Source organism: Scatophagus argus, chromosome 20, assembly GCF_020382885.2.
Source record: "Scatophagus argus isolate fScaArg1 chromosome 20, fScaArg1.pri, whole genome shotgun sequence".
NCBI lineage: Eukaryota > Metazoa > Chordata > Actinopteri > Scatophagidae > Scatophagus > Scatophagus argus.
The window spans coordinates 12,531,943-12,557,344 of NC_058512.1; the positions used below are offsets into that span (position 1 = coordinate 12,531,943).

General features: G+C 42.3%; 1 protein-coding gene across 2 annotated transcripts in view; it reads left to right on the forward strand.

Annotated features, from left to right (window-relative positions):
* LOC124051205 (poly [ADP-ribose] polymerase tankyrase-1-like) overlaps positions 1-25,402 on the forward strand; it is a 74,888-nt gene that overhangs the window by 5,246 nt on the left and 44,240 nt on the right. Inside the window, exons 4-6 of one of the 2 annotated variants that reach the window (XM_046374283.1) lie at positions 3,309-3,404; positions 18,751-18,787; positions 21,851-21,926. In XM_046374283.1, the coding sequence (XP_046230239.1) occupies positions 3,309-3,404; positions 18,751-18,787; positions 21,851-21,926 (209 nt within the window). The remainder of the gene's footprint in view (positions 1-3,308; positions 3,405-18,750; positions 18,788-21,850; positions 21,927-25,402) is intronic. The other variant, XM_046374284.1, reaches the window with a different exon arrangement.

Here is a 25,402-nt window from a genome sequence, read left to right on the forward strand (position 1 = left end):
ATCATTTAAATAGCTGACACCTTCGCTCACGTAAGAGATTTGGCTCCTCTCTGGCACAAAGCATCACTTTTCTCACATCCTGGATGTGAGCATCCTTAAGGGGACGTTTTTCTGCATTACAACAGGAAGAAATCTGACAAGATGCAAAGAGGACTAAATGCCTCCCTTGACAGGGTCAGTTTTGTGCGTCTCATGGTGAACTGAAACCAGTGGATGTAAGTAAAAACACCACTTGCAGTGGAAAGAAATGTTAGTTGTTGTCTTTTTTGTACTCATCTGTTTTGAACCGGGTCTTCACAGATCAGATGATGAGGCTCATTTGCTTTGAGAGCTGAAAATGAGTGCTCAGCTAGTCTACAGGTGTAGGTGTGCATATTCAGTCCATAAAGCTTTTAAACAGCTGCCTGACGGTTGCAGTGCCCGAGCATTTTTGGTGAGGTTAAACCATTAAGACAGACCTCTGCAATCACAGAATTCCTGTTATGCTTTCATCCTACCAGAGTTTAAATTTAAAGGTTTGTTTTAGAAGCTGATTTGCTGTCCTAACTGCATGGTTACAAGCAACCCAAGGCATGTAAACAAAAACCACATGACCTCTAGCAGCTTTTTTATTGGACAGGGTTTTGGTCACCTTGCCAGGTTAGAGATTTGGCAGGAGAATGAGTCAAATCAACCCTGATTTGACTCTTACTTCAGCACAGCATGATGGATGCTCGATCCTCTTCTGTGGTGGGCAGACAAGTTGAGTAAGATATTAATCTTTCATTACCAGACGCGCATGCCTTAAAGCTCAAGGTCTAGAGAAAATCTCATCAGCAACCTCTGCATAAGAAGATCTTGGAAATCCTAAGGCAACCATATGATTGGCCCCGAGTCTAAAAATGATGTGTCCATAAATGACAGTTCGGTACACAATTTAACTGTGTCCTCGCGTCTCCTCAGTGTCAGTTTACTTGTCATTGTTCATATGAGACTCCACCCTTTTCCTGGCTCACATTTGTTTTTGCAGTTCTCCAGGTGTGAGCAAGGTTGATGAGATAGCTGGATGCTGTTTGGTTTGTAAAGCACTTTTAATTGCTGATTTTTACATGTGCTGTAGAAATAGACTTTTAGAAATTCTGCCTCCCTCTTCTCAGTCCTCTGCTGTTCAAACGATTTGTATGTATTTTTGCATTGCTTCTGTTTGTTTGAAAGTTTCGCTGTAAAAGAAAGATTACGTGTTTATTACAAGAAGTGACAGAAAATAATGAAAATTGCTCATCGTGCTTTAGGTGATGACTTTAAATTGCTTGTTTTGTATAAGTAGCAGGCGAGAATCCAAAGATGTTGAATTTGCAATGATGTCAAACAGAGACAAGTGGTGTAATTGTCACATTCAAATGGTTTAAAGCGATAAATGTTATACATTTTTCCTGGATGAATGTTTATTATCAAAATACTTTTTTTTTTTAATTTAAATTTCTGAACTAAAGCATTCTGTACACTCATGCAAAACACACCGTGTGCACACTTTTGCATTGTAATCCGCATCTCGATGTTTGTTGCAGTAACACTCCGAAATCGCGGGGGGTGAACGACCAAATCATTCTGTGAGGGAGAAAGAAGTTAATGTATGTTTACCGTGAAGACATGGCTACGTGTGCAGCCCCCCACCTCCTCAATTCTGCATTCATTAAAAAGACACAAGCAACGTTAGTGATGTGCCAGAACCAGAATCTGTTCATTTTGACCTAGACGTGGCAGGCAGTCATAACCACTGCAAATCTGACATTGTCCTAAAATATAATCCTATCCAAAAAAGGGATTTAGGTTGTTCAGGGCTTTTACAGGTATTATAGGCAAGCTATGCCCACTAGAGACAAAACTGAAAGCACAAAATTCGAGATGTGTGAACTGTTCGAACCTGCACAAGTGCTGCTGTGTGGCTGTGTATCATTTCTCTGTCTGCCTCATTATGTGCACCTTCTTTATTCCCTCTATCAGTATCATTGTGTGTGTGGGACTGGTGCAGAGCTAAATCATAGTTTTTGTTGAGGGGTGAGTGGGTGACTAAGGTCTGCGTCAGTGCTGTGGCAGAAGCACACACAACACACACACACACACACACACACACACATACATGTGCATGCACATGCATACACACAAGCCTCTTCTACCCTCTTACTGTTGCTGGGGTTGAGCAGGGTAGTTAGAAATGTACACAAGTCAAAGGGCATGTGCACCGGGGACTGCTTGGCAATCACAATAGTGGGAAGTGAGATAGAGAGGAAGGCAGTGAGAATATTGACATTAGCCCCCTCAAAGAGCTTATTTACAAAATGAAAAAACTGAGAGCAGCCACAGTTTGTTATTCAGCTCATACCTGTTTGGAAGTCGCATGCCTCTCCTCTCCTCTCCTCTCCTCTCCTCTCCTCTCCTCTCCTCTCCTCTCCTCTCCTCTCCTCTCCTCGGTCTTTACTACTCCCTGCACTCTCTCTCCCCCACTCTGTCACACAAACACTCTTGTTTTCCTCTCCCTCCCCTCTTTTCGTCCTCTACCTCTCCGATCCTCCCTGACTCTCAGCCCTTCCCCCTCCCTCCCTCCCCCGCTCCTCCTCCTCCTCCCATCTCCCCTCTCCCCTCTCATCTTGCTCTCCGCTGCATCGCTCAGTCAGTCGGAGAGGCGAGAGTCTCTCCACTCGCACCGCCTGCCCGCCTCGTCGCCTCTGCTCCTGCTCCCGCCTCGATTAGCTGTAGCTTCCCCTCTCTCCCTTCTTCACTCAGTTTTATTTATTTTCTCAGCTTAACCATAGCCCCCCCCACCCCCCGCGCCTCCTCTGTGGAAGTGTGATGTGTTTTGTAGCTGGTCACATAGGCGCTTTGTAAGGTCCGCTCTTTCTCTGGCGGGGTGCTGTAGCGTAGCTTTCGCTGCTCTTGTTGTGGCATGTCTGTTTACATCAGCAGCATGGCTCGCAGGGCAGGGGCAGCCAGGGGCAGCCAAGGGAGCAGCGCTAGCAACAGAGGAGGAGCAGCTGGAGGAGGAGAGAAATGTGAAGCAGGACGTGTAGAAGGGTTGCCCGGAGAGCCAGGAGACACAGCCAGAGGAGGGATAGCAGAGGAGCAAGGGGGAGAGAAGGGAGGAGGTTCAGGGAGAGCAGTTTATGTAGCAGGATGTGGCTCAGCAGCAGCAGGAGGAGGAGGAGGAGGAGGAGGAGGAGGAAGAGGAGGAGGAGGAGGAGGAGGAGGACTAGGAGGAGGTGTGTGTCGGGGAGTTTGCATGTCAGTCCAGGAGCTCAGCTACTGTCTCTGTCTGCCCTGTTGTTGTACAGTGTTACTGCAGCATGGAGCCGACCCCAACATCCGCAACACCGACGGCAAGTCCGCCCTGGACCTGGCTGAACCCTCCGCCAAGGCCGTGCTCACAGGTCAGCTCCTGTCTGTCTGTATATGTTGCTTGTCGTAGGTCTGTCACTGTCTGTATTTCTGTCTGCCTGACTCGCTATGGCTCGTATTCTGTTGCAGATTGCTTATGTTTGTTTATATCTTTCCTGTGGGCTCTCTCTGTTTCCTTGCTTTTCAAGGATCCAGTTCTACCTTAATGTTAACATTTTGTTCACAACTTTCAAGCATCATTCATTTTCTCAATTTATCCAAGGCAGCAGGCAGTATCGCATTTTTCCTCCTGTCAGTCTATCGACCCCTCTTATTTTGCAAGGCCGTCCCTCTCATGCAGTCACTACGCTTGATATTCAGTCTTTGTGTCCAAGGCTGTACACACGTTGGTTACTTCATCACATTTTCTTTATTTTTCTCTCAGTCTCCATTCTGCTTTCTTTTCAGTTCCCATTTAATTTTGCTTTGTCTTTTTGTGTGGCACAGGCTTCACTCATTGATCAGCTACTCAACAACAACTCACTCTGCGTTGGACTTTGGATTTGCTTGTCATTCTTTTCCTTGCTCTTTCCTCCCTTCCTCTCCTTCACGTCTTGCTGAAAAATAGAAAAATAACCAATACAGTGACATGGTAGACCTTCGCAGAGCATTTTTTGAATAATACAGCAAAAGTACAGTACATGAATGTTGTTATCATCATCATCGTTTAGGTTTACACCAGTTTTCACACCAAAATATTCAGTGTTTTCCCTTTAATATAACTGCACAAAGAAGCTTTTACACCCTTGAAAGCATCGATAAACTAACTGGACAGCTTTAGTGGCCGACACGGGACACTGAAACTTTGCATGGAAACTCAGACTAATTACTGGTTCTTTCATTGTTACAAGTCCTTGAAGGCAGCAGGACTCATTACACTTGTTCAGTTGTAGAGGAGCCACTGGGACACAGTTACAGCTTTTAAACGAGGAACTAATTAAAAATATAAGTCTTTTAAATAAATTATATCAATTTTCTTTTCAATTTTTCCTCCTTTCTCCGGCTGAAAAACACACACACACTGGAAAACTTTTTGCATGTTTTCAGGCTTGAATTTTGTCTTCCTTGTGGAATAAGCAGCCTTTTGTGCCATATTTCATGTGCATGTGTTGATGACTCCTTTTTTTCTCACTTCAGACAAGGTCGAATACATTAGTTTCTTTTTTTTATATATTGGTGTTCACCGCCTCTCTGTGTAGATATTCACATAGGCTCCTAATCAGTTTTCGCAGCATCACTTCTGTGTTTACATCACAAATTTCTCTTGTTAGGCTCTGTGGTGAATGAGATACACCTTGCGCTACCACAGCGAAGGTTCACTGCATCCTCCCTGTGAAAAACTACCAGGTAAAATTGAAATGAGGTAGTTCAGTGCCAGGCTTATTGAAGACGGCTGCGTGTATCACAGTCAGCCCCCTTCATCCCATCTCGCTATCCCTCATGATACAAGCTTTTACACTGGAGCTGTCGTGAAAATGCGTTTCACGAGCAGTGAAACTGGAAGATTTAGCAGAGGACTAATTCAATTGATTTCAGTCTCTATGTGACAGAAAATCTTACACACTCATTTAAATGTGTGGTCTCCCTGCCAGTGGCTTGTAAACTGGAAAAATTTACCAGTCAAAAAAAAACAAAAAACGAAAAAAAAAAAACATTTAAATCTTTTCAGTAAAAGATTCATTTGTTCTTTTAAAGTTTGAACTGTTGTGTGGACAAAACAAACATTTTGAAGGTGTCACTTTGGGCTCTGTGTAAATATGATGGCATTTGTCACCATTTCCGAATTTTTACACACCAGTGCCAGTACCCAGTACACTTAATCTTATGCCTGTACTTCATGTGATATCTCGGCACTCTGAACTTGGCCAAATACACCTCGCCCAAGTTTGGGTTGTACCTGCTGTGGCAGTGGGCTAATCACAAATGACAAGTCCTGTTAGAACCATGCAAGCAGTAAATTTTTTCTTACATCTCGGTACAGAAAGAATTCAGTGTGCTTACTGTTTGATTGGGGACGTTTCGATAATATTCTGTGCTGGGTTATTTCGGTCAATACCGAAATGATATTGAGTACTGATACTCAGCCCATCTGTTCATGCAACTTTATTAGGGCTCTCTGCATTCTTCACAGCAGAACTGTGTGACATGCTACTTACCATGTATAAATATTACCAGCAGAAACACTGAGCTGGCTAGATAACTGTGGCGACAATGGACACGAGGAATGTAAAATTAAATCCGATATTTTCAGACTTTGAGGCGTGGAGGGAGAGATGTGAGGCGAAGATACTACATGAGGTGAAAGGGACAGGTGAACAGGTGCTCTGAAAACAACAAGAATTGATTCATTGTTGATTTGGCTTGCTTCCCAACAGCCCGCACTTGAAGCAGCAGCAGCAGCAGCAGCGAGACACGACTCTGCTCATATCTTTGTCACAACCCAGTCAAATCTGACTGCATGGACATGATAGACACATTTCTAGAGTCAGTGTGGCTTAGACTTTTTGAGGATATTATTCTGTTATCTCAAAATGTCCATCTATAGTTAAACATCTGCTCAGAACCCCTGGAAAGATGTGCTAATGTTTAACTAGATGTGCTTTTAATGATGCCAGTTTTTGCCCAAATGTGAACAAATATAGATTGAAAACATGTAGCCCAGTTGTTTCTGGTTTTGTGGGCCCACAGTTTAAAGATTAATGTGTACCTTCAGTTTTAGCCATCATCTAGGAACACACGATGCAGATCCAAATCTCATTTGTGTCGTTTAACCTGAGAGAATAAAGATATCAGCCTCATTGTGCGGCACCTGCTTTCACACGTCACATTCATTTGTGAGTTTTTTTTCCTGCTCAGTGAGTGAGGCAGAGGTCCTACCTCACTGGTGACCTACTGAACCCTGATTTATTTTTAAAATTAAAGTACATTTTAGGCAGATGGATGATGCCCCATCTGCTTCCCCTGAGAGTCTTAAACCTCTATAATGGAAAAAAAGTGATTTGGTATTAAAACGTGTTAATTTACATAAAATAGAGCCTCTAACAAGTTAACTTGTCATAGCAGGGAGCGCACAGATGTAATCATTAACATTAACGTTGGTTGTGTTCCATTCTGGTGATTCATTGAGCCAGGTCAGTGAGCTGGCATGTGCAATACCCGGACGCTGGCACTGGATAACCTAACTGGAATGCAGTCTTAATTAAGGTTATTAATTAGACCTGTGCCTTCCTACGACATGTCAAAATGTCTTCTGTGAAGAAGGACCAGTAGAAGGTCGCCAAGTGAGAAATCCAGATGGGAGTGTAGTGCTCAGAAAATAAAAAGAAATGTGACTGACTGCTGATCGCGTCTCTCAAGTCTGGGCCTCCAAAAGTAGCAGATGGGTGCGTTTTGAAGTTTTAGTCAAAAACACAACAACTATACATTCACAAGGGCAGCTAATTGCTGTCTTCCATTTTCAACATCTGCTATTTCCACTCGCATCCACCAGTGCATTCAGGTGAAAATCAACAGCTAACACAGAAACTAGTTGATCTCTTTGCACGCTTTGCTCCTCCTGCGATGGTTGTTCTGTGTTCTATCTGTGCTTTAGATCAGACAAATTTACTGCATCTTGTTAATTAGGTGAATTATGCTTTTAATGGTCATCGCTAATTACGTAAACTATCATCCTGTTACATTGTCTTTTCACCCAGTTCCATCCTGGAGTGATTCCACTGTTGTAATTGCTGCTGGCAACAATGCATTTATCATTAACTCTTAAAGTCTGTTTTATTATTGCTGGCTGGTTTTAGTGAAAGGCCTTCAGATTTTCCTTCCAGGAAAAACTCTCCAAGAGTGTAAATATGGACCTATCTGGCTGTGTTTGTATATTTGTAGCCTCTGTATAAATGTCTACAGGGACACCCAGTAGCAGCTTTTTCCCTCCCTGTCCTATATGTTCTGCATGTGTGATGGAGAGGTTCTGCTGTATTCTTCATCTCTGCCGCAGGCCAGCACAGCTCTCAGTTTCAGTCTGCGGTGATGGAAGTTTATATTGACCCATAAATTAGCTCTTACTACCCTGCCACATCCAGCCGACTACTCTCAGAAATGATAGACCGTTCCCTGTTCGTGGAGATGTGAAAGCGGAAAACATAGAAAATCAGTTATTTTAAAGCAGCTTCAAACACCCCTCTCTCACTACATTTCTAATTAACTTCTTGCAACGCAGTTTGTTTCCCTGGTCAGGTTGAGCATGTCCGAACAGGGACATGTTCAGTTCAGTTTGCTCAGTCTGTCAGCAGCTCCTCAGATATGCCTTTTTCTGCAGATTAATATGAGACACCACTATTTAAACCACATCAGGGAGGAGGCTCCCATGCTCAACTGCTCTTCAAACATACAGAATTTGATGACAAAGACCTAGCCAGTGTACATCACAACATAATTTGCAGAGGTACAAAGCGCTACTAAAGACAGGTTCCTCTAAATGTCACAATCTGCCCTTACGATTTCAGCAGCACAGTAAATAAGCAATTAAGTCTGATTGAAAACGTAAGTTCTTCAAAGCCGAATACAACCTGGAGGTAAAACTCTCCTCATTACTTTATTGTGCTTTTGTCGTGTAAAAGCTGAGAGAATTTCAAGTTAATTACATTGTTCCTTATCAGGTTACAAAGGAGGGCACGCACAGATTTGTGAGGAGATAAGCTTATCGCTAAATGGTCACCGGCTCCTAGAACTAAATTCAGACGTCCCGCGGTATACAGCATTTATCAGATACTGGAGCGAAGCACTTCTGTTTCTACCTGATTTATAGCCCCGCGTCTGTGTGGAGCATTTGCATTTTGTGATCAAGCCAAGTCGTTTCCTTTTAAAACCAGAATGCTGTGGGCTTGAATCAAAACTATTTGAACTTTGCTGAACCGTCACCACGTGTGATAAAAAACAGGATAATTGTGAACATTAAAAGTGAGTGGAAGGGTCTGGTTTTTCTAAGGTTCCTACCCCAATATGAGGGTTTTACCAGAAGTCTTCTAGATATACAGAATCAGACTGCTGATAGGGAATTGAGAGAAGCACACAGTAATGATGTGAAAAGTCCCCGAAGAGATAACTTCGAAAACAAAAAGGCTCACCAGGAGCATTCTTCTTTCCATCCGTCTTTCCTGTTGTTGGTGATTGATCTTCCTCTGGCCGATGAGCAGCGATTAGGACACTTTCATCAAGTTGTTTCTGCCCTTGACGGTTCTCTCTCTTCTCCCCTCATCTTTCCGTGTCTTTCTTTCTTGCACTCATCAATTACGGAGTTGTTTAATGAGCTTGCAAGTACAGCATGTACTTCTTCCACCCCTCATCCTTAACATCCGCCTCTGTGTCACTCTCTTTCCTCCTGACTCGTCATTTGTACTCTTTGTCCTCCTGCCTCCTGCTGTCTCTCACCCGCCTCAAGCTCTATGCCAATCTGCCTCTACATCTTTCCCCTCTGACATTTGTCTTTTTTTCTGCACTTGGCTTGAAATGTCGCACTTTGCCTCTTTAAGTCTTCGGCAATAACGTGACTCCAGTGTTGTATCAGTTTATAATGTACATATAGATAAGCTTTTGGCACATCAAATACGTCAGCTAAACCTGAAAAGGTGGAGGTTGGTGACTAAGTCTACTAACAAACTGCCCAGACATAAGCTCCATGGAACTTCACGGGTAGAGATAATTTATATGGTAATCTCTCTTTGCTTTTCTCAGGTATTAATCACCCTTTGTTGATTTTGTCTGCATTTTTGGTATGAAGCGCCTGAAGCTTTGTTTGTTTTTGTCTCAAATAGGAAACAAACTGTGTTAAGACTTGGCTCTGTAAAGAAAAGAAGTAGATTTTTTTTTTTTTTTAAAGACCAACACTTGTAGAAGAGGAAGAGTAAACCTCATAGATGCAGTCACTTCACCCTGAGGCTAGATGACAGAAAGAGTGGCAGGTGTGTGGGTTTAACTTTGAGCCACTGAGGGGGAGGAGGGCGTGACTAACCATACACTTACTGCACAGAGGCGAAAACTTAGTGTGTTGTGAGTATGCACTATTTTATTCTGAGAAACATTGATAAGTAGAAGCAGATAAATGCTTTGTTTATTTTCTGTTAACTAATCCATTAATGGACTAAATACAGTGTTGTAACAATATCTGTTTACAAGCATACGCCAACAGTTGATCTTGGTATACTGACCCACGGATGATACTTTTTTTTTTTTTTTGCAGAATGAAGCTGCATTGCTCTGCTGCTTTTGTCTGGGTTGTTGGAGTGCAAAAACATTGTTCACTGGTTTTGATTTGGTCTTGAGATCTTCGGAGAAGACTTGACCCTTCTGTGGTGAATTTAAATAATTCACAGATTTTTAAAGAGACACCATCAAAGCTTTTTCCATTTGTATTCAGCCCAAACAGGCTGTATGAAAGATGTGTATATTAGGAGCCAGTGTTTATGATTCTGTCTGTACATGTTTTCTCCCTCGACAGCAAAGAGATTTTGGACGTTTTAGTGCTGAATTTAAATGAAGTAGAAAGCCTCGCCTACCTGACTCAATTGGCACTGTGCCGAACACCCACCAATAGGAGAGGGTCAAATTAAGACTTTCCTTTAGATATGGACATTTGGAATGTCTGTCTGGAAGCTTAGGTCAGTAACTAAAGAGGGAAAGAAAAGAGTGATTATTCATTGCTGTATTCATCATTGCCACATTATAAAAAGGAGAGAAAAACTCTGGAGGGGATAAATAGAGACGGGAACAGAGACAGAGAGTGAGAAACAGAGTCCATTAGTTGCTATTAATTACCTCTGATTGGTATTCACAGAGTAGCTGCTTCTGAGCCTCAGAGAGATCAATTCTCCGCTCTGGACCTCAGTCAACACACACACACACACACTTGCTTTTTCTGGCCTCCCGTGTTTTAACTGTTACTCAGGCAAATTATCTCTCTGATTTCATTTTCTTTACTAAAATATTTTTTTTCTATGTGAGTTTTAACCTTTGCTCCACCATAAAGGCTGGAATATTTGATAGCAACATGGCACGAGCATAGTAACGTTAGGATGATCATCGCTTTCATCGCAGGAAATTACTGCAGGTAGTCTGACCTGTGCCTGAGCTTTTGATGTCGTGTCTCCTTGTCGTTCATGCTAAAGCTGCTCATTCAAGAACAACAAAAAACAACATAACAGATGTCTTGCTTGTTGTCGTACCAGTGCGGGTAAAATCAAGAGTGAGCATCAGTATGAGTCCCATGTACAGCATGCTGTGGGAGTCTCAGGTTGTGGCCTCTAGTGTGTGTTGCTGTTTGAATTGCACTGCTATGAGAGAACAGACTTAAAGTTAGGACACTTCCAGATAGAGATAGACTTTGATTTTTCGTTCTTTTTTTTTTATTTAAATTATTATTCCTTTTGACACACCAACACACACACACACACACACACACACACACTCACACTCACACTCACAGTACTCCTCAGTAGGTATCATGAAGTGCAAGGCAGTATCTGTACAACCTTTTACCAGACTGCTGCTGATAGACGTGCGAGTACAGGTCTAGGATTCCCCTCTTGGTCAGAGCAATGGATCATGGCATATATGCTGTCTGAGCCGTGATAGGGTCTTTGGATTAGTCGGCCAAAGCTTTTTTTAATGAAAAATGTGGTCACATTCATATCTTAAAGCAGCTGAGAATTGAAGCAGAAACTTCTCTGGCTGTGGCTCTTATGTGTTTTCTTTCCCCATTATCTTACTTTGATGAATCCTATTACTTTTACTAAAGCAATGACATAGTTGCCCAATGAAAATCAATTGGGTCATTGTGTCTCATCTTATTAATTCGGTAAAGCGCGATTGAACATTTTCAGCCTTAGAGGTTAATCAATTCCCTGAACTGAATAAACAAAGCATTAGTCTCACTTAAACAACCTGAGTAGTCAAAATTGGCCTCACACTTGGATTTAAAACTTCAGACTTGAACACCACTTCACTTTAGAGACTTCCAAGACTGTGTTTTATTGTCATATTCCTTCCTTATTTGTTATTTTAATCAAAAAGAACTCAGTCACTCAGGCTCGACTCAGACATGACAGGTACAGTATGTCTTCCCCATATGGTGTAGGTTTTCAGCTTCATGTCTAGCTGTAACTTGGATATTGCTTTATCTCCTGTCTATCACAAAGGCAGAAAGTGGAGAACTTGAAGAAGCTGAGTGAATGCAGAATGCAAAATTAAACAGCTTTGAACAAGGTTTTTGTCGAGAATGTCCCATCTTCTTGTCATAGTTAGCTTTTCATCCTCAGGAATGAGTTGCAGACGGCAGTAATAGGCTCTCAGCGACAAAGAAACTGCGCCTGCAAGGATATGCTGATATGAGAGTGACAGGGAAAAAGTGGAGAAAAAAGGAAGATGTAGTAAAGAAATGGCATAATGTAGGGCTGATCTGAATGCTTCTGCCATTGCCATGGTGATCCAGTCCAGGAGTGGAGGAAATGCCAAACCAAAGTTTAGGCTTAGCTGCTACAGTACACATTTAAATCGCATATTGATGTCATTTGTGAGGAGATATGTCTTCATCGTCAAATGTTGTCTGATGAAAAACACCAGGAAAATTCATTGTTGGAACATCCCTACTGGGAGCATAGGCCTCGACCCTCCATACACACGTGCGACAGCTCAACACCCACTCGCCCATCATGTTGATTTGTGAGACTCTGGAGGCAGGGATGGAATAGACATTAAGCAGGCCCCAGCCCCACCTCACCACCCCCTGCTTTTCAGAGCAGATCGCCTCCACCCAAGAAGATCCGGAGTAACGATGGCCATTTTTGGACTGAAACGCTCATCAGCCTAGCCTAAGATATTGCACCCTGACATACAGCAGCAGCCAACACCAGTTTCAGTGTCAACTTGATGACAGCCAGCTCATGGATCAGCCTTTCAAATCCTGCACTCTTCACTCTCCTTCTCCTTTGCCTCACCCAAAAAAGCAGAGGTGTTTTTATTTTGTGTGTGTGTGTGTTTTCAAGTGTGAAACACTTTGAATATGCATTATTCAAATACATCATTTTTTTCCCCTGCTGCTAGACACTTTTTCAACTCTGCAGTTTGAAGTGTTGGGCACTTTAACAGAACTTTTGCGTGTGTCTTCCTGTTTCCATTACTACCATATTCCCACTATACTGGGTGTTAAGGACATGCTGACTCTATTGTAAATAAAGAGAAAATAAAAAAAAATGTTGCTTTGAAGAGAGGTAGGCAGGCAGCTTTAACATAGCAGAAAATTAGCCAGAATTCTCTCTCACAAGGGCTGGCAGAAAATAATGATAGATTTAAGGGAGTGAAAAGGGGGGGGGGGCAGAAAAAGAGTGAGTCAGAAAAGGAAGGAAATGGATTCATTTAAAAGAAGGGAACTGATTCAGGAAATGCAAGGAACAACAAATGAGGGAGGAAAGACGATGATGCTAAGTGGTTCGAGTGATGGAAGAACAGAGAGATGAACTGATGCGACATCCAGTGAATGCAAAGAAAGAGGAAGAGGGGGCAGCTCTGTGTGGTGTGTAGGTTAGCAGCCTAATCATGAAGACAAAGAACCGCTGTAGCTGCTCTGAAGGCTTCGTCTTCCTAATGCAGCATGGGCACCTTAGAGTGTGTGTGTGTGTGTGTGCATGTGTGTGTGTGTGTGAGAGAGAGCGAGCAAAAGTATGAAATCCTGTGGCTGCAAGGCCAAGTGTGTAGCTTTCTTCCTCTTATCAGTGACATGCTCATTGATTACTGTGATGACTGCTGTTCGATTGGTCCCCAGTGATGAATGAGTCCCAGCCCCATTTCCAAAATGACCTAGCAAGAGACGCACAAACAAGTGACTGTTTTTCAATGTGTGTGTGTGTGTGTGGGTGTCTTTATGTCTTTGTGTGATGCACTTCCATTTGAGCCATTTTCCTGCAGCCAAAATTGCCTAGTTTTCCACACGGTCGCACAGCAGCACAACACTGAGTCAGTTGGCGCCGGCAGTCGGCCACTCTGCAAGAGTAGACTGACAGAATTTGGTTAATGAACTCAGCAGAAGTAAAGGAAAGGAAGTACATACTAATCTCCTGGATGTGGAAATTTTCTGGAAAAGTGAAAGGTTTGGATGAATTTAATACATATGTAAAGACAAGGCACTTGCTTAAATTTGCATACGCATATTAAATGTGCGTTGGTTGTCCCAAAATGCTTAAAAAAATTCTGAAAGGTTTTTTAAAAATCATCTTTGAAATCAAACAGATTATAGCCTGGTTTGGTTTGTAAAATTGAGTTGTAAAATGTTTTTCACTTTCACAAGTGATTCTCTTTTATTCCCGAAGGAATTCAAGATGACTAAATTAAGCTCTCTATTCTTAAGAAACAACCAATTTTACACCTAAGAAAGTATTGGAGTGTACATTCGAACATCAGAATAATCAGTTTTCATGAGTCACTGCGTGCAGCAGCCTGCGAGCTTGGCGGACGACGGAGCATCAGATGTAGAGGAATGACCCGTCTGCGGTCTGTTGTGTTTCTCCTTGGTTGTTGCGTGACTCCTGTTTGTGTGCCACGCTCAGGATGGCTGTAATATGATCTAATCTTATCCATATTCATTTGCCACGGAGAACTTTGTTGTTTGTTGTTTATAGCTTTGCTCGTGAGAGGCAGAGTGGGTGCTTCGACGTCCTTCCTGTCCTTTTGTATCCGTTTAACGAACAGCAAATCTATGCTGATGTATTGTTGGGGTACCATTACAAATTAACATTTTTTTTTCATCGTTATTCAGGAAAGATTTTCACTGTTCCGTTAAAGGAAATCTGCTTTATAATCTCATAGGATTCTAGGATTTCTGCTTCCTGTTGCTAGAGAGGGGCCCTTAATGCAAGATACTGAACACACAGCATTTTTAGATATTTAGTAACATGGAAGTCTGAGTTGCAGAAGGATTTTGTCTGAAAGAAACCATCTTTCAGCAAAGCAAGATCCCGAATTCTCAATGCTGGACTGTCTAACTAACAAGATTGCTATCTATATAAAACGTTCTGGCGGGTCAGCATGTTTACCACACGGGATCAAACATATTGAAAACTGAAGAAAACCTTCATTCAGAAGAATGATAAAAACCCATCTGAACACACCCCTGCTCACCTCTGGCTACACCCACAGTAAATTAGAATTGTAACTGTTGAGAGGAAAGTCATTTGGCTGTGCCAACACAAGGTCACAGGCAGAAACACACTGATATTGTAGCACGATAAATTCCAAGCAGTCCGGCCTTTTTATTTAGAGAGTTATACACTGACATGCACAGCTGTAGATTTATAAAACTCTGTAAAGTGAAAGGAAAAAAAATGCAGCTAATCCAGAGTGGTTCTCTCTTTGTGAAGCAATTAATCACACAGTGTAAGCAGTGAGGGTGTGCAAAGTAAGCTGAACCAGCCAGCAAAGGGCCCAAAGCACCATCTTTTATAATTTCCGTTCACCTCTCTTTTATTTATTTATTTATTTACTTTCCCCCTTTTGATTGGTCTCACTGTGCACGGATTCACTTAGAACTTCTGCAGTTGCGACCTTGCTGAGGTTATAAGGGGATCACTCAACTCCTGACTTGAAGCCAGTTGTTGTATAACAGCGGATAAACCGCTTCTGCAATAAATGATATTTGATTCAAGTGCACCGAAACACACACGCGCACATGCACACACACGAGTGGACAGCTGGGCACTGAGGCGACTCATGGTGCAGTCAGCATCAGTCAGAATCATCTGTGCTTGTACAACCACTTGGTAAATGTACACACATAAACACATACACAGAGGAAGCTCGGTCCCTGCTGTATGGTCAAGATATATATATATATATACTGTATATATAAAATACTTGCATACAACAATTGGAATTCAAGTAGCGATCCTCGTTGCTGGCTGCAACCAGACCCCCCCCCCCAACACACACACACACACACACACACACACACACACACATTATATCATCATTCAGGAGGCAGCTAGCCTGTCCTGAGTTTTAACCTGTCCTTGTCTCTTCTGTTTGGAGTCAGCAGGATTGTCGACATTGCGCGCTCGTGCATACACACACACACATACAAAGTCAGACTCAGATGTGTTCATACATACATAAATATGTCCTCCTGTGTCTTCAATCCCAAGACTGCCAGAATTTTTCCACTTTCTAGCCAAACACGGGTATTGAAGAGAATATTTATTAGATTAATATGACAATTGAAGTGTTTTGCTGACTTTGTGACCCAGCGTCACTTACTATGAGCGAGCAGTCCTGTTCTGACTCCTTCTCACTTGAAAGAAGCTGTTGGGATGAAGCCAGTTCCTCCCTTTCACATCCTTTGTTCTGATCTCTTCATCACCAGCACTTTAACAATCCAGACACAGCCTGGGATGTGTTAACACAATATTTAATGCTGGCACCACAGGTCCAGTAATGTGATACTTTACGTGCAGTCACAAGGAAACGATGAATGAGTTGTCAGCTTGTTTACTGTTTTCTATCCATTAAAGAACCTCCTGGATTGCATTTTGCAGCATGTGTGTCTTTGGTGACTCCTGGTGTAAAAAGTGTAGTCAAACGTAAGACAGATATAAATGTAATTTTAGTTTCACCACTTGCAACAAGCTGTATTTCAGAAGATGCTTGGTCTCTCTTATAAAGTTCAGTGTGTGTGTTAGAGACTAAATAAGACTGTGGAGTCGCAATCACTTTGGCTCTGGTATTGTAAATAATATTAGAGGCAATTTCTGGCTGAGCAAAAAGTATGCCTTATGTTGCACACAATTCATCTGTACACATTAATTTGCACACTGTCTGCGATGGCAGACTCGGCTACACACGGTGATACAGAAAATGTTTTCATTCAGGTGTTACACTCAGTCACTCCCTTCCCATCATTAGTCAAAGCTTTCCTCTTTAGATTCTTAGACATGAAGTGGAAGCAGGTCTAGCTAAACATTTTGATGTAAAATGCGTGTTTGAAGGGTGAACACTGTGGGAGTGAAATCACTTAAAATGTTTTTTTGTTGTTGTTTTGAAACCGACTGCTGCACAGAGAGGCTGATGACTTCACCCGCTCTAGCTCTAAGAGCTATCAGATAGCTCAAAAGCTTGATTTTGGAACCAATAAAGTTCAAAGCGTTGACCGGTTTACAGTTTGCATGAAGGCTGTAGTGTGATGAATTCATAAGACTTCAAACAGAAGTGGGTTTGAGCATTCCTCCCTACGCTTTCCCATTTTTTCTGGGAGGAAAAACAATCTCATATTCATTTGACCTCCACACACTTGTTCACTACCGAAAGATGTAAACAAGATGCAGTCCAATGAAAATTAGCAAAAGAACCAGTATTAAATATGAAATGGTCATGTGTGATACACCTCAGTCGTGATGATAATAATGATTATGATAATATAATCGGGGCACTTGTAAGGACTATGACTATCAGGTGTGTAATGCAAAATGATTCATTCTCACTACATGAATTAGTGAGAATGAATCTACAGCATCTAATTTAGTGTCTTGATTGCTCTCTGTTCATTTCTATTTTCTGTCTTTGTGTTCATATTTTTTCTATCTCGCTGCCCCTCTCCGTCTCCCCCTTTCTTCTTCCCCTGACTGTTCCGCCTTTCCGCCTTAGCCTCCCTAACACCAATTATACTGTGTCAAATCCATGCATGTCAGTTTCCAGATCCCTAATCATCCCTTCTCTCTTTCATCTGCAAATCCTTTGTTCCTCCCTCCTCCCCCTTTTTCCCTTCTCCGTAACCTTTCTTCTTCGCTCCTCACCCTACCCCACCCCTCGGTCTGCGTCGTGCACACACAGCCTATCATCCTCCTGCTCTTTCCCTTTATCTGTATCACATTTACCTCTCCATCATACTTACTCACTACTTTTTTTTTTTTTGATTTCAGTTTTTCTCTTTTTCACTCCAGTCCCTTTCAGAATTGAACTTTGTTGCGTAAATGTCCTGGCAATTTTTCATATTGATTTTTAAGTGTGACTAAGCCCTGAAGTCACTTTTCAGTAATAGTTGCAAAGGTAATTGTAGTAGGTCGGGCCTTGTTGTTGTTTTCTGTGCAGTACATTGTTCACATTTGCGTTTGGAGCTCTACATCCAATATCTGCCTGTGGCTTTGTTTTTTTGTATCTTCTGATTCTCATTTCAGTATTTAAGAGTGATCAAATGCCATTGAAATACAACCATATTTTGTAGGCCACTTGCCATTATTATTGAGAAATAACACTGGTTACAGTGATGCATTTATTTACTATAGTTGTTAAATATTTTAAAATCAGAATTTAAGCATCTTTAAAGATACACCGTACAAGACTTACCTTAAAAACAATGTATTGACTGAAATAATCCCTCTTATTCATCTCCTATGACCCACAAAGTGGCCATATGGGACGGAGGGAGGGTCTAATGGAAGATGCTACTGAGTCAAAAACTTTTCAGGCTTCTCAGGCTGTTTCTAATTTTAATTCTCTTATAAACATGGAATAGTATTAAGAAATTACCATCAGGATTACAGATTCCATGTCTGTGAAGAGCATGCGTCTCTCCCACCCTCTTCTGTTTCCCAGGCAGAAGAGGCACATATGGGAAGGTGTGTGTATGTTGTGACTGTAGTAGCAGGGGGGCAGGGCCAAGAGAGAGAGAGAGAGAGAGAGAGGGGAAGAGAGAGAGAGGAAGGGGTAAGAAGAGAGAGAGAGAGAGGAAGGGGGAGGGGTTTGTTTATTTCTGTTGTTTCTTTTTTTTTCATGGAAACTGCACCTCCTGAGCCCACTGGGGGAAGAAAAGCAGAGAGACAGAGAGAGAGAGAGAGAGAGAGAGAGAGATTATGATGATGATGATGATGGAGAACAAGGGAAGATGGTTAGCAAAATGAGCGGCGGCCGAGAGACGGGAGACAAACGCGGCAAAGGAGGGAGGGATGGATGGACACACGGACGGATAGAGGCAGAGCGCGTCTCAGTCTGCCGCTCATCGGCCAAACAATGAATGTGCTGTGGTCGCTGCCGGCAACGCATCGTCACTGCAACCGGAGCCAGAGGGGTGCGCGCTGAGCGAGAATGGCAGAGAAAAGAGAGGAGGACGAGGAGGAGGCGGGGGGGGTGGGGGTGGGGGGAGGAAGGAGAGATAGAAAGAGAGATGGAGTATTGTCCATGATAGATTCCTCTGTGTGTCTTTATGTTTGTGTGTGTAATTGTTCTCTCTCTGCTTGATCATGTGTGTGTGTGTTTGGTCGGTGTGTGTTAGTGGCCACTTGTCTGACTCCATGATCTTCTGTAACCATCTAGGTGAATACAAGAAGGATGAGCTGCTGGAGGCGGCGAGGTGAGTACCAGACTGTCAGCATGCTCTTTGTGTTTATTTGTTTCTTTTTTTTCCATATTTTTGTGGGTTTTTTTCCCTACTGTGTGACATCCTTTCACGTTTTTCCCTCCCCTCGCTCGCTTTTTCCTCTTCCTTGTTCACCTGCTCAGGTCTGTGCCTGCCTCTCATCTCTTGTTTCCATGCTTACTTTATTCTTCAGGTCCTCTCTCGTTCATGTTCCCTTTCCCTTCCTCTTTTGTTCCCTCTCTTTTTGTCTTCTCTCCTGTTTTTTTTTTTTTTGCTTCTTCTCATTTCCTCCTCATTTTTCTATCCTTGTTTCCATGTTTGTCCCTCTTCACTTTTCTCTCTCTCTTCTTTGCTAACTCCCCTCTCCTCACTGATCCACTTCTGTGTTTCTTGTCTGTGTTTCTTGTATTTCTGTTGTACTCCTTTCTTGTTTTCTTGTTTCCTCTGCTCCTCTGTTTAAGCTCCTTTCTTGTTCCTCATTTCTTGTCTTTCCTCCCTCATCTTTTTCTCTTGTTTCCTCTTCTGAACTTCCTCCTCTTCTCTCTCATTTCCTGACTTTTCTCTCCTTCCTGTTTTGTTTCATTTCCTCTCTCATTTCCTTTTCCTTCTCCCCTCTTCTCCTTGCCTCCTATGCCTCCTGATTCATTTTCTCTCTTTTCCATCTGTTTCTCTTACTGTCATCTTGTTCTTCTTTTACTTCATCTCTCATTTGTTAATTTTCTCCTTGCTTTTGTATTAGATTTCATCATTTGCTGCTTTCTCTCTAATTTTCTGTTCCTCTGTGCCAAACTGTTTATCATTTCTTCTTTCTTTACCTCCATCATAGCCACATAGCCACATAGCCACACACACACACACATAGCCACACACACACACACACACACACACACAGCCTCAACACTAGAGAGCTCAGTACATGTGGGCCAGGGACACTTGTGCATTATGGAGGCATGTTATGTTTGCAGGCAGCACATGTGGACTGTGTGTGTGTGTGTGTGTGTTTGTGCATGCGTGCATGCTTTTCTGTGTGCATGTCTGTGTGTGTTTTCAGCTCTTGCATGTGGAAATGGCATAGCTTTCGTTTGGGATTGTGTGTGGGTGGCTGAGCGCTCAGTGCCTCAACAGCCTTCCTCCTGCTCGCCCTCTCTTTTTCTTTCCCAGACACGCGCGCACACACACACACACACACACACACATACAAGGAAGCAGCTGGCCCAGCATAGCAGTACCCCAGTGTATTATGGGGTCAGCAGGCTGTTTAAGTGTGAACTGTGAACTCAGTGTGCCTCTATCACAGCTGAGCCACTGACTGGCTGATCACCAATGTCATTTTACAAAAGAATGTCTTTTTCTCTCCTTTATTTTAGTATTGTGTTTAGTCAAATAACTCCCACACAAGGCTTATGGGATATTGTTGTTTCTCTGCTTTATTTTTTGATCTTGTTATTTGTGGCCCAGATAGCATCCAGGCACAGTGTTGTAGAAGAATAATAAGCAGAGCTGGAAAAATGGTTCCACATGGTCTGAGAGTAATTCAGTGACACGATGCATTGACTGACAAAACATAACCGCTAATGTTCATGACAGCGGATGTAGCGCTCCGCCTCTCCAGCCAACCAGATCTGTCCCTTATTTCTTTACTGATCTGAGTCCTCTCTTATGACTTAATGTCTGTAAATACTGGGAAATGGTGTATTTCAACTGCTTAAATCTTCATGATGAAAAATGTTCAGTTGAATAGAGGTTCTGTAGATGAACACAGACGTGAGGCTACTTCCCCCCACAGCTTATTTTTTTCATGTTTGATCTGCACTTTGGCAGCATTCTGTAAACACAACAGACACATTTATCATCTTATTAAGCTCACATTGCTAAAACGTTAGCCAGCAGTTGCTTATTTAAGACATTCAGCAGACGCAGAGGAACATTACTATTCATTTGGAGTCACGTCTCTGTTCCCCAGAAACATATTCAGTCTATTGTAGGCTCTGAGTTTGGTCTCTATCAACACCTTAGCTGATAAATGCTTTGGTCATACCACCGACATGCAGCTTAAATGATTTGAAAGTCTTTCAGATGAGATGTACGGAGCGGTGAAGGTCAAGATGAACTTACTGAGATTCTCAGAAATACCTTTTCATTTCCCTTCACGTGGAAAGAAAATGGTAAGACCTCAGGCATGGTTGTGAGCACTAGGCCTTCCGGGCCACTGTAGATCACCTGTGTAAGACTAGACCTGGCTTTGGTAAACTTTTCCCAGTTGCTCCTTTGAAGTGGCTTAACGAGAGAGTTACACGGAATCAAGATTTGATATACGACTCTCCCCTCTCCATTTAATATGTAGTTGGGCTCTGCAGATGGTTAGCTTAGCTTAGCGTGAAGATCATATACAGGTGGAGCTAGCTATTGCTTTGTCAATATAGCAAATAAAGGTATTTCCCAAAATGCTGACCTATATTTATTAAGTTTTCTTGTTTCTAGAGGAGGATGTTGAGCAGTGGAGGTTAGGGTGCAGAAGAAGAAAGTGAGGTCAGAGAGGTAGGGTTAAGGGAAGAGAGTGAGAGGATGTGAATGTGAAAGATATAGAAACAACGAGAAGGAAGGAGAAGCCCAACCAAAAAACAAAAGTAAAAGAAAAAAGGGAGAGGAGGGGAAATGTAGAAGAATAATCCTTTTCTTTCCATCTGACAGCTTCTTCCTTTACGGCTGTCATGGGGATGATGGTTGGACTGGGTCGCTTGGAAACTCTTTTCTGGTGGTCACCCAGTGCCAGGGCAGTGAGCCTAGGGACCAGGACACACAGACCAGCAGCACAAACAAAATGTTAGCTAGGCTAAATGATCTTCTCTCATTCTTTTTTTATGTTCACCAACCCATGTCTTTATGTCAGTCTGTTTCTGCAAATGAAATTTCTTTTTTCCCTTCAGTCTCAAGCTTCTTATCTCATTCGTCCTCATTTTCTCCCCTACACTCTCCTGCTGAGGGACACTGCTAATCCTCTATAGTGGTGGATGTTTTCTATCTATAATGTGGGTGTCTGTGTGTGTACATTCGCAGGAGTGGAAACGAAGAGAAGCTAATGGCCTTACTTACGCCACTCAACGTCAACTGCCATGCGAGCGACGGCCGCAAGGTAAGAACAAAAACTGAAAATGATCAAAGTGGTGCTGAATGTTTTTCTTTTATTTTTCTTTAACAATCCGGGAAAGTGAAACAAATGCTGCTATTGGTGGTTGTGGGCCTTGGTTGTATCAAACAACCTGTTAGCAGCCTTTCAGAGGATTGAGACGCAAACCTGTCAGCGAAAAAAACTGTGCTCGTGCTGAACAATGGTGGTGTGCAGCAACTCGCAAAGCTCTCTGAGACTGTCAGAAGCACGATGATGGCAAATTTATACACAGTGGTTTTTCTACTTTTTCAGTTGATTGAGGAACATACAAAATGTGGAGAATTTCTTTTATAGTTTGTGGTGCTGACCGCGGATCACCTGTAATAGTTTTTTTTTTTTTTTTTTTGATAAATTGGTTTTTAAGAGTGAGAGGAGCAGACATCAGTATTCCTGTCGTGGTTTTGTAGTAAACACTTTCCAGTGCAGATAATTGAGTCAGGCACGTTCTAAAGCACCAAAGTCATGCAATAACTTTAAACGATTGAGGCAGCTGTAGACCACAACTCCCATCCTCTGCTAGGTAAAATAACCGTTTTTGTCAGTGGAATCTGGTGGCTTTGAAGGGACAATTGTTTTCCGGCTATCAGCTGACTTGATCTGCTGGACCAGTTCCAAAACTCTTCGTTCCTATTGATGATTTAGACCCCCATAATAAATTAACAAAAGGGCCCAAGTTTAAAATACCTGAGTTACCCTTAAATTTATCTTCAGAGTGAAAGTTTGCACATAACAGCAAGAAAAAGCTGAAAACAGAGGAAACAGATGAAGACTTGTTTACTTTTTTGAAAAAGTAAACACAACAAAATGAGGAAATTAAGTAAATAACATTCAAAATTAACATTGTATACATTGCAGTAATCAGGCCATATACATGACGTGTCTTGAACGAATGCAGATTAATCCACAGATGTTATAGTCCATGTGCTATAGTCATATAGTCCAGAGCTGTCGAGGTTGGAGGAGCAGAGTAACTCTGTGGTAGGCCTGAGCCCCTTGTGTGTTATTTGTGTCCGGTGAGCACAGATAGCTCTCACTGGAACTAATGGGACTCCACCAGCTCGGTTAATTAAGAGCCACTCAAGTGTGGCTTCATTTCTGGCGCTGCAATACACAAATCCAAACATTTTGAAAGAGGTTCAGCAAATTTGAGTGAGCCTCCTGTGCTGGTCAGCTCTGCGTTATATAGTTTGTGTAACATATTTGTAATTAGCTGCATGTTTTGCTTGCCTGACAAGTACTAAAAATTAGATTAGAGTTCAACAGTCAGCTATTGTCACACTCGGGAATTAATTCAGGTGTTTTTAGATAGCGGCTTGTTGGACTTAAGGGCTTGAAAAAATTGCTGGACTTGCTAAATGAAATGCCAGAAAGCATTTACTTGCCAACAGAGCAAAGAGCTGGTTTACATCAGTTACTAGAGATTATTTCGTGCCCACTGCGTCCACTCGTTCGTCCTCGGGGAGTCCTGAGCCTCAGCCTGAGCTCAGCTGCGTCACAGCAGTACGTCTGGCGTGTGAGTGATTAGACTCTTGGATGAATAACTGGAAGGCACTTTCTAGTTGTGTACATTCCAGCTTTAGTTGAAATGCTCCCTGTAGTCCACCATATCACTGTTTTCCAACCTGGCAGAAATAAGGACGGCCGCTGATTCTTGGCAGGTTGAAGTTCCATTCTGCAGTGGCAATCGGCTAAACAGGTTTGAGGTCCCTCTTAACCTCTCTCGTTCTCTCTCGGGACTTTTCCGCTGAACTGTTGTCAGAGCAGAAAAGCTGTTAAAACTAATGTGTGTGATATGACGGTATCTGCTTGACAATAGAAAAACATCTGCGTTTTTATATTATGCTCTATCACACAACAGTACTGTGGAAGCTGTGTAGAATAAGAGACAGGAAGCAGCTCTAAGTGATACTAACCCGTTAATGACATCCAAGACAATATAAGGCAAATATGTTGTGGTGAGACTTCTCCTGTTTAATGTAGGCTTACTGAAGCCGTTGTTCTCCCAAAGTTTCTAAGTGCTCCTGTTTGCAGCGATGTGTTTCTGTATCGTGTAGGTTTTGAGTGTTTTGCATCCTTAACAGCAAGGTTCTTCCACACTAGGCTCACCTGCTGTTGTGAAAATTGAGTCGCAGGTGAAAATCTCCAAAAACGTAAGTTGTGTGTGTGTTTGTGTGTGTATGTGTCTGTGTGGGTTTGGAAGAGAAAAGCGAGCAGATTAAAATAGGCTGTGAGTAAACACTTAAGCGTCTCCACCACAGTCACACTCAGTCATTCTGTGGGAGACAGCGTGCAGGCTCGAACTGCCACTCACCTCTTTTACCACACAAGAATCGTGTTTTCGCTTTACCTTTTTTTATTTTATCCGTTGCTGTTTCATGCTTTGTTGCATGCTCAGTTGAAAATTTGCATCAAGTTTTAAAAAAAACAGCAGAAAAATAATCAAAGATAACTAAGTATATTTCTTAGGTATGTAACTTAAAATGTAATAAGAAATAGGTCTTTTCATGTGGCCATTGTCAGTATGTTAGCAAAATCTGAAGTGGGTTTATAGAAACAAAATGTCATGGAGAGATAGTTTCATCTAAGAATTTTCAGAAGCTTTTCAGAAAACAGAGATTGCTGTATTTTCTTGGTTGCTAAGACAGCTGCTGGGACAGTGGGGAAGCCAAAGGGAGCCTTTTTTCCTGCGCTCTTGGTAACTGTCATATAAACACTGTAACAGCCTTGAGGAGGCTCTTGCCTATAATCATAGGTGCTTCAGTGTTGTTGATGATGCTCAGCTGCAGCTTGTATCCATCATATCACCAGCATACCCATAATTGTGAGAGAGCCTCCTCTGGCTATTATCTGTGCAGGTGGCCTGCTGGGGATGAGAACCCCCGAGGGAATACCGCTTAAATTAAGATTCATTGGAGATGCAGGGTACAAACACAAGACCATCCAGAAATGGTCAAATTTAGAGGCTCAGAAGTAGATGAATACATCTGTGTCCAGAATGCAAAAAAATGCTTTCAGACATATTCTGAAGTGACCTCTCCCGCACAGTCTCTATTTGCAGTGCTCTTTAATTGCTCAGGCTGAAGGCAGCCATGCACAGTAGATGAGATCTATTTTCACGCCAGTGCAGTTTTATCTTTGTTATGGTCGCAGAGTAATTTAATGGGGTGATAGGAATTTACATTGCCAATGCTCACAGAATCATACAGCAAATTCTGCATAATAGCTACAAATATTAGATGAAAGAGAAAGAAAACAAAACTTTAACCGCTTGTCATTCTTGTCCTTTGACTAAATCCACCAGTGGAAATCAAGACCAGTGCATGACTATTAAGGCTGTAGACAGCTATGAATATATTATACAGTATGAGCACATAATGCACTCTGAAAAGATAACCCAGATTTAGTTCAATAACATCAGAGTCGAAACTCAAACTGAAACA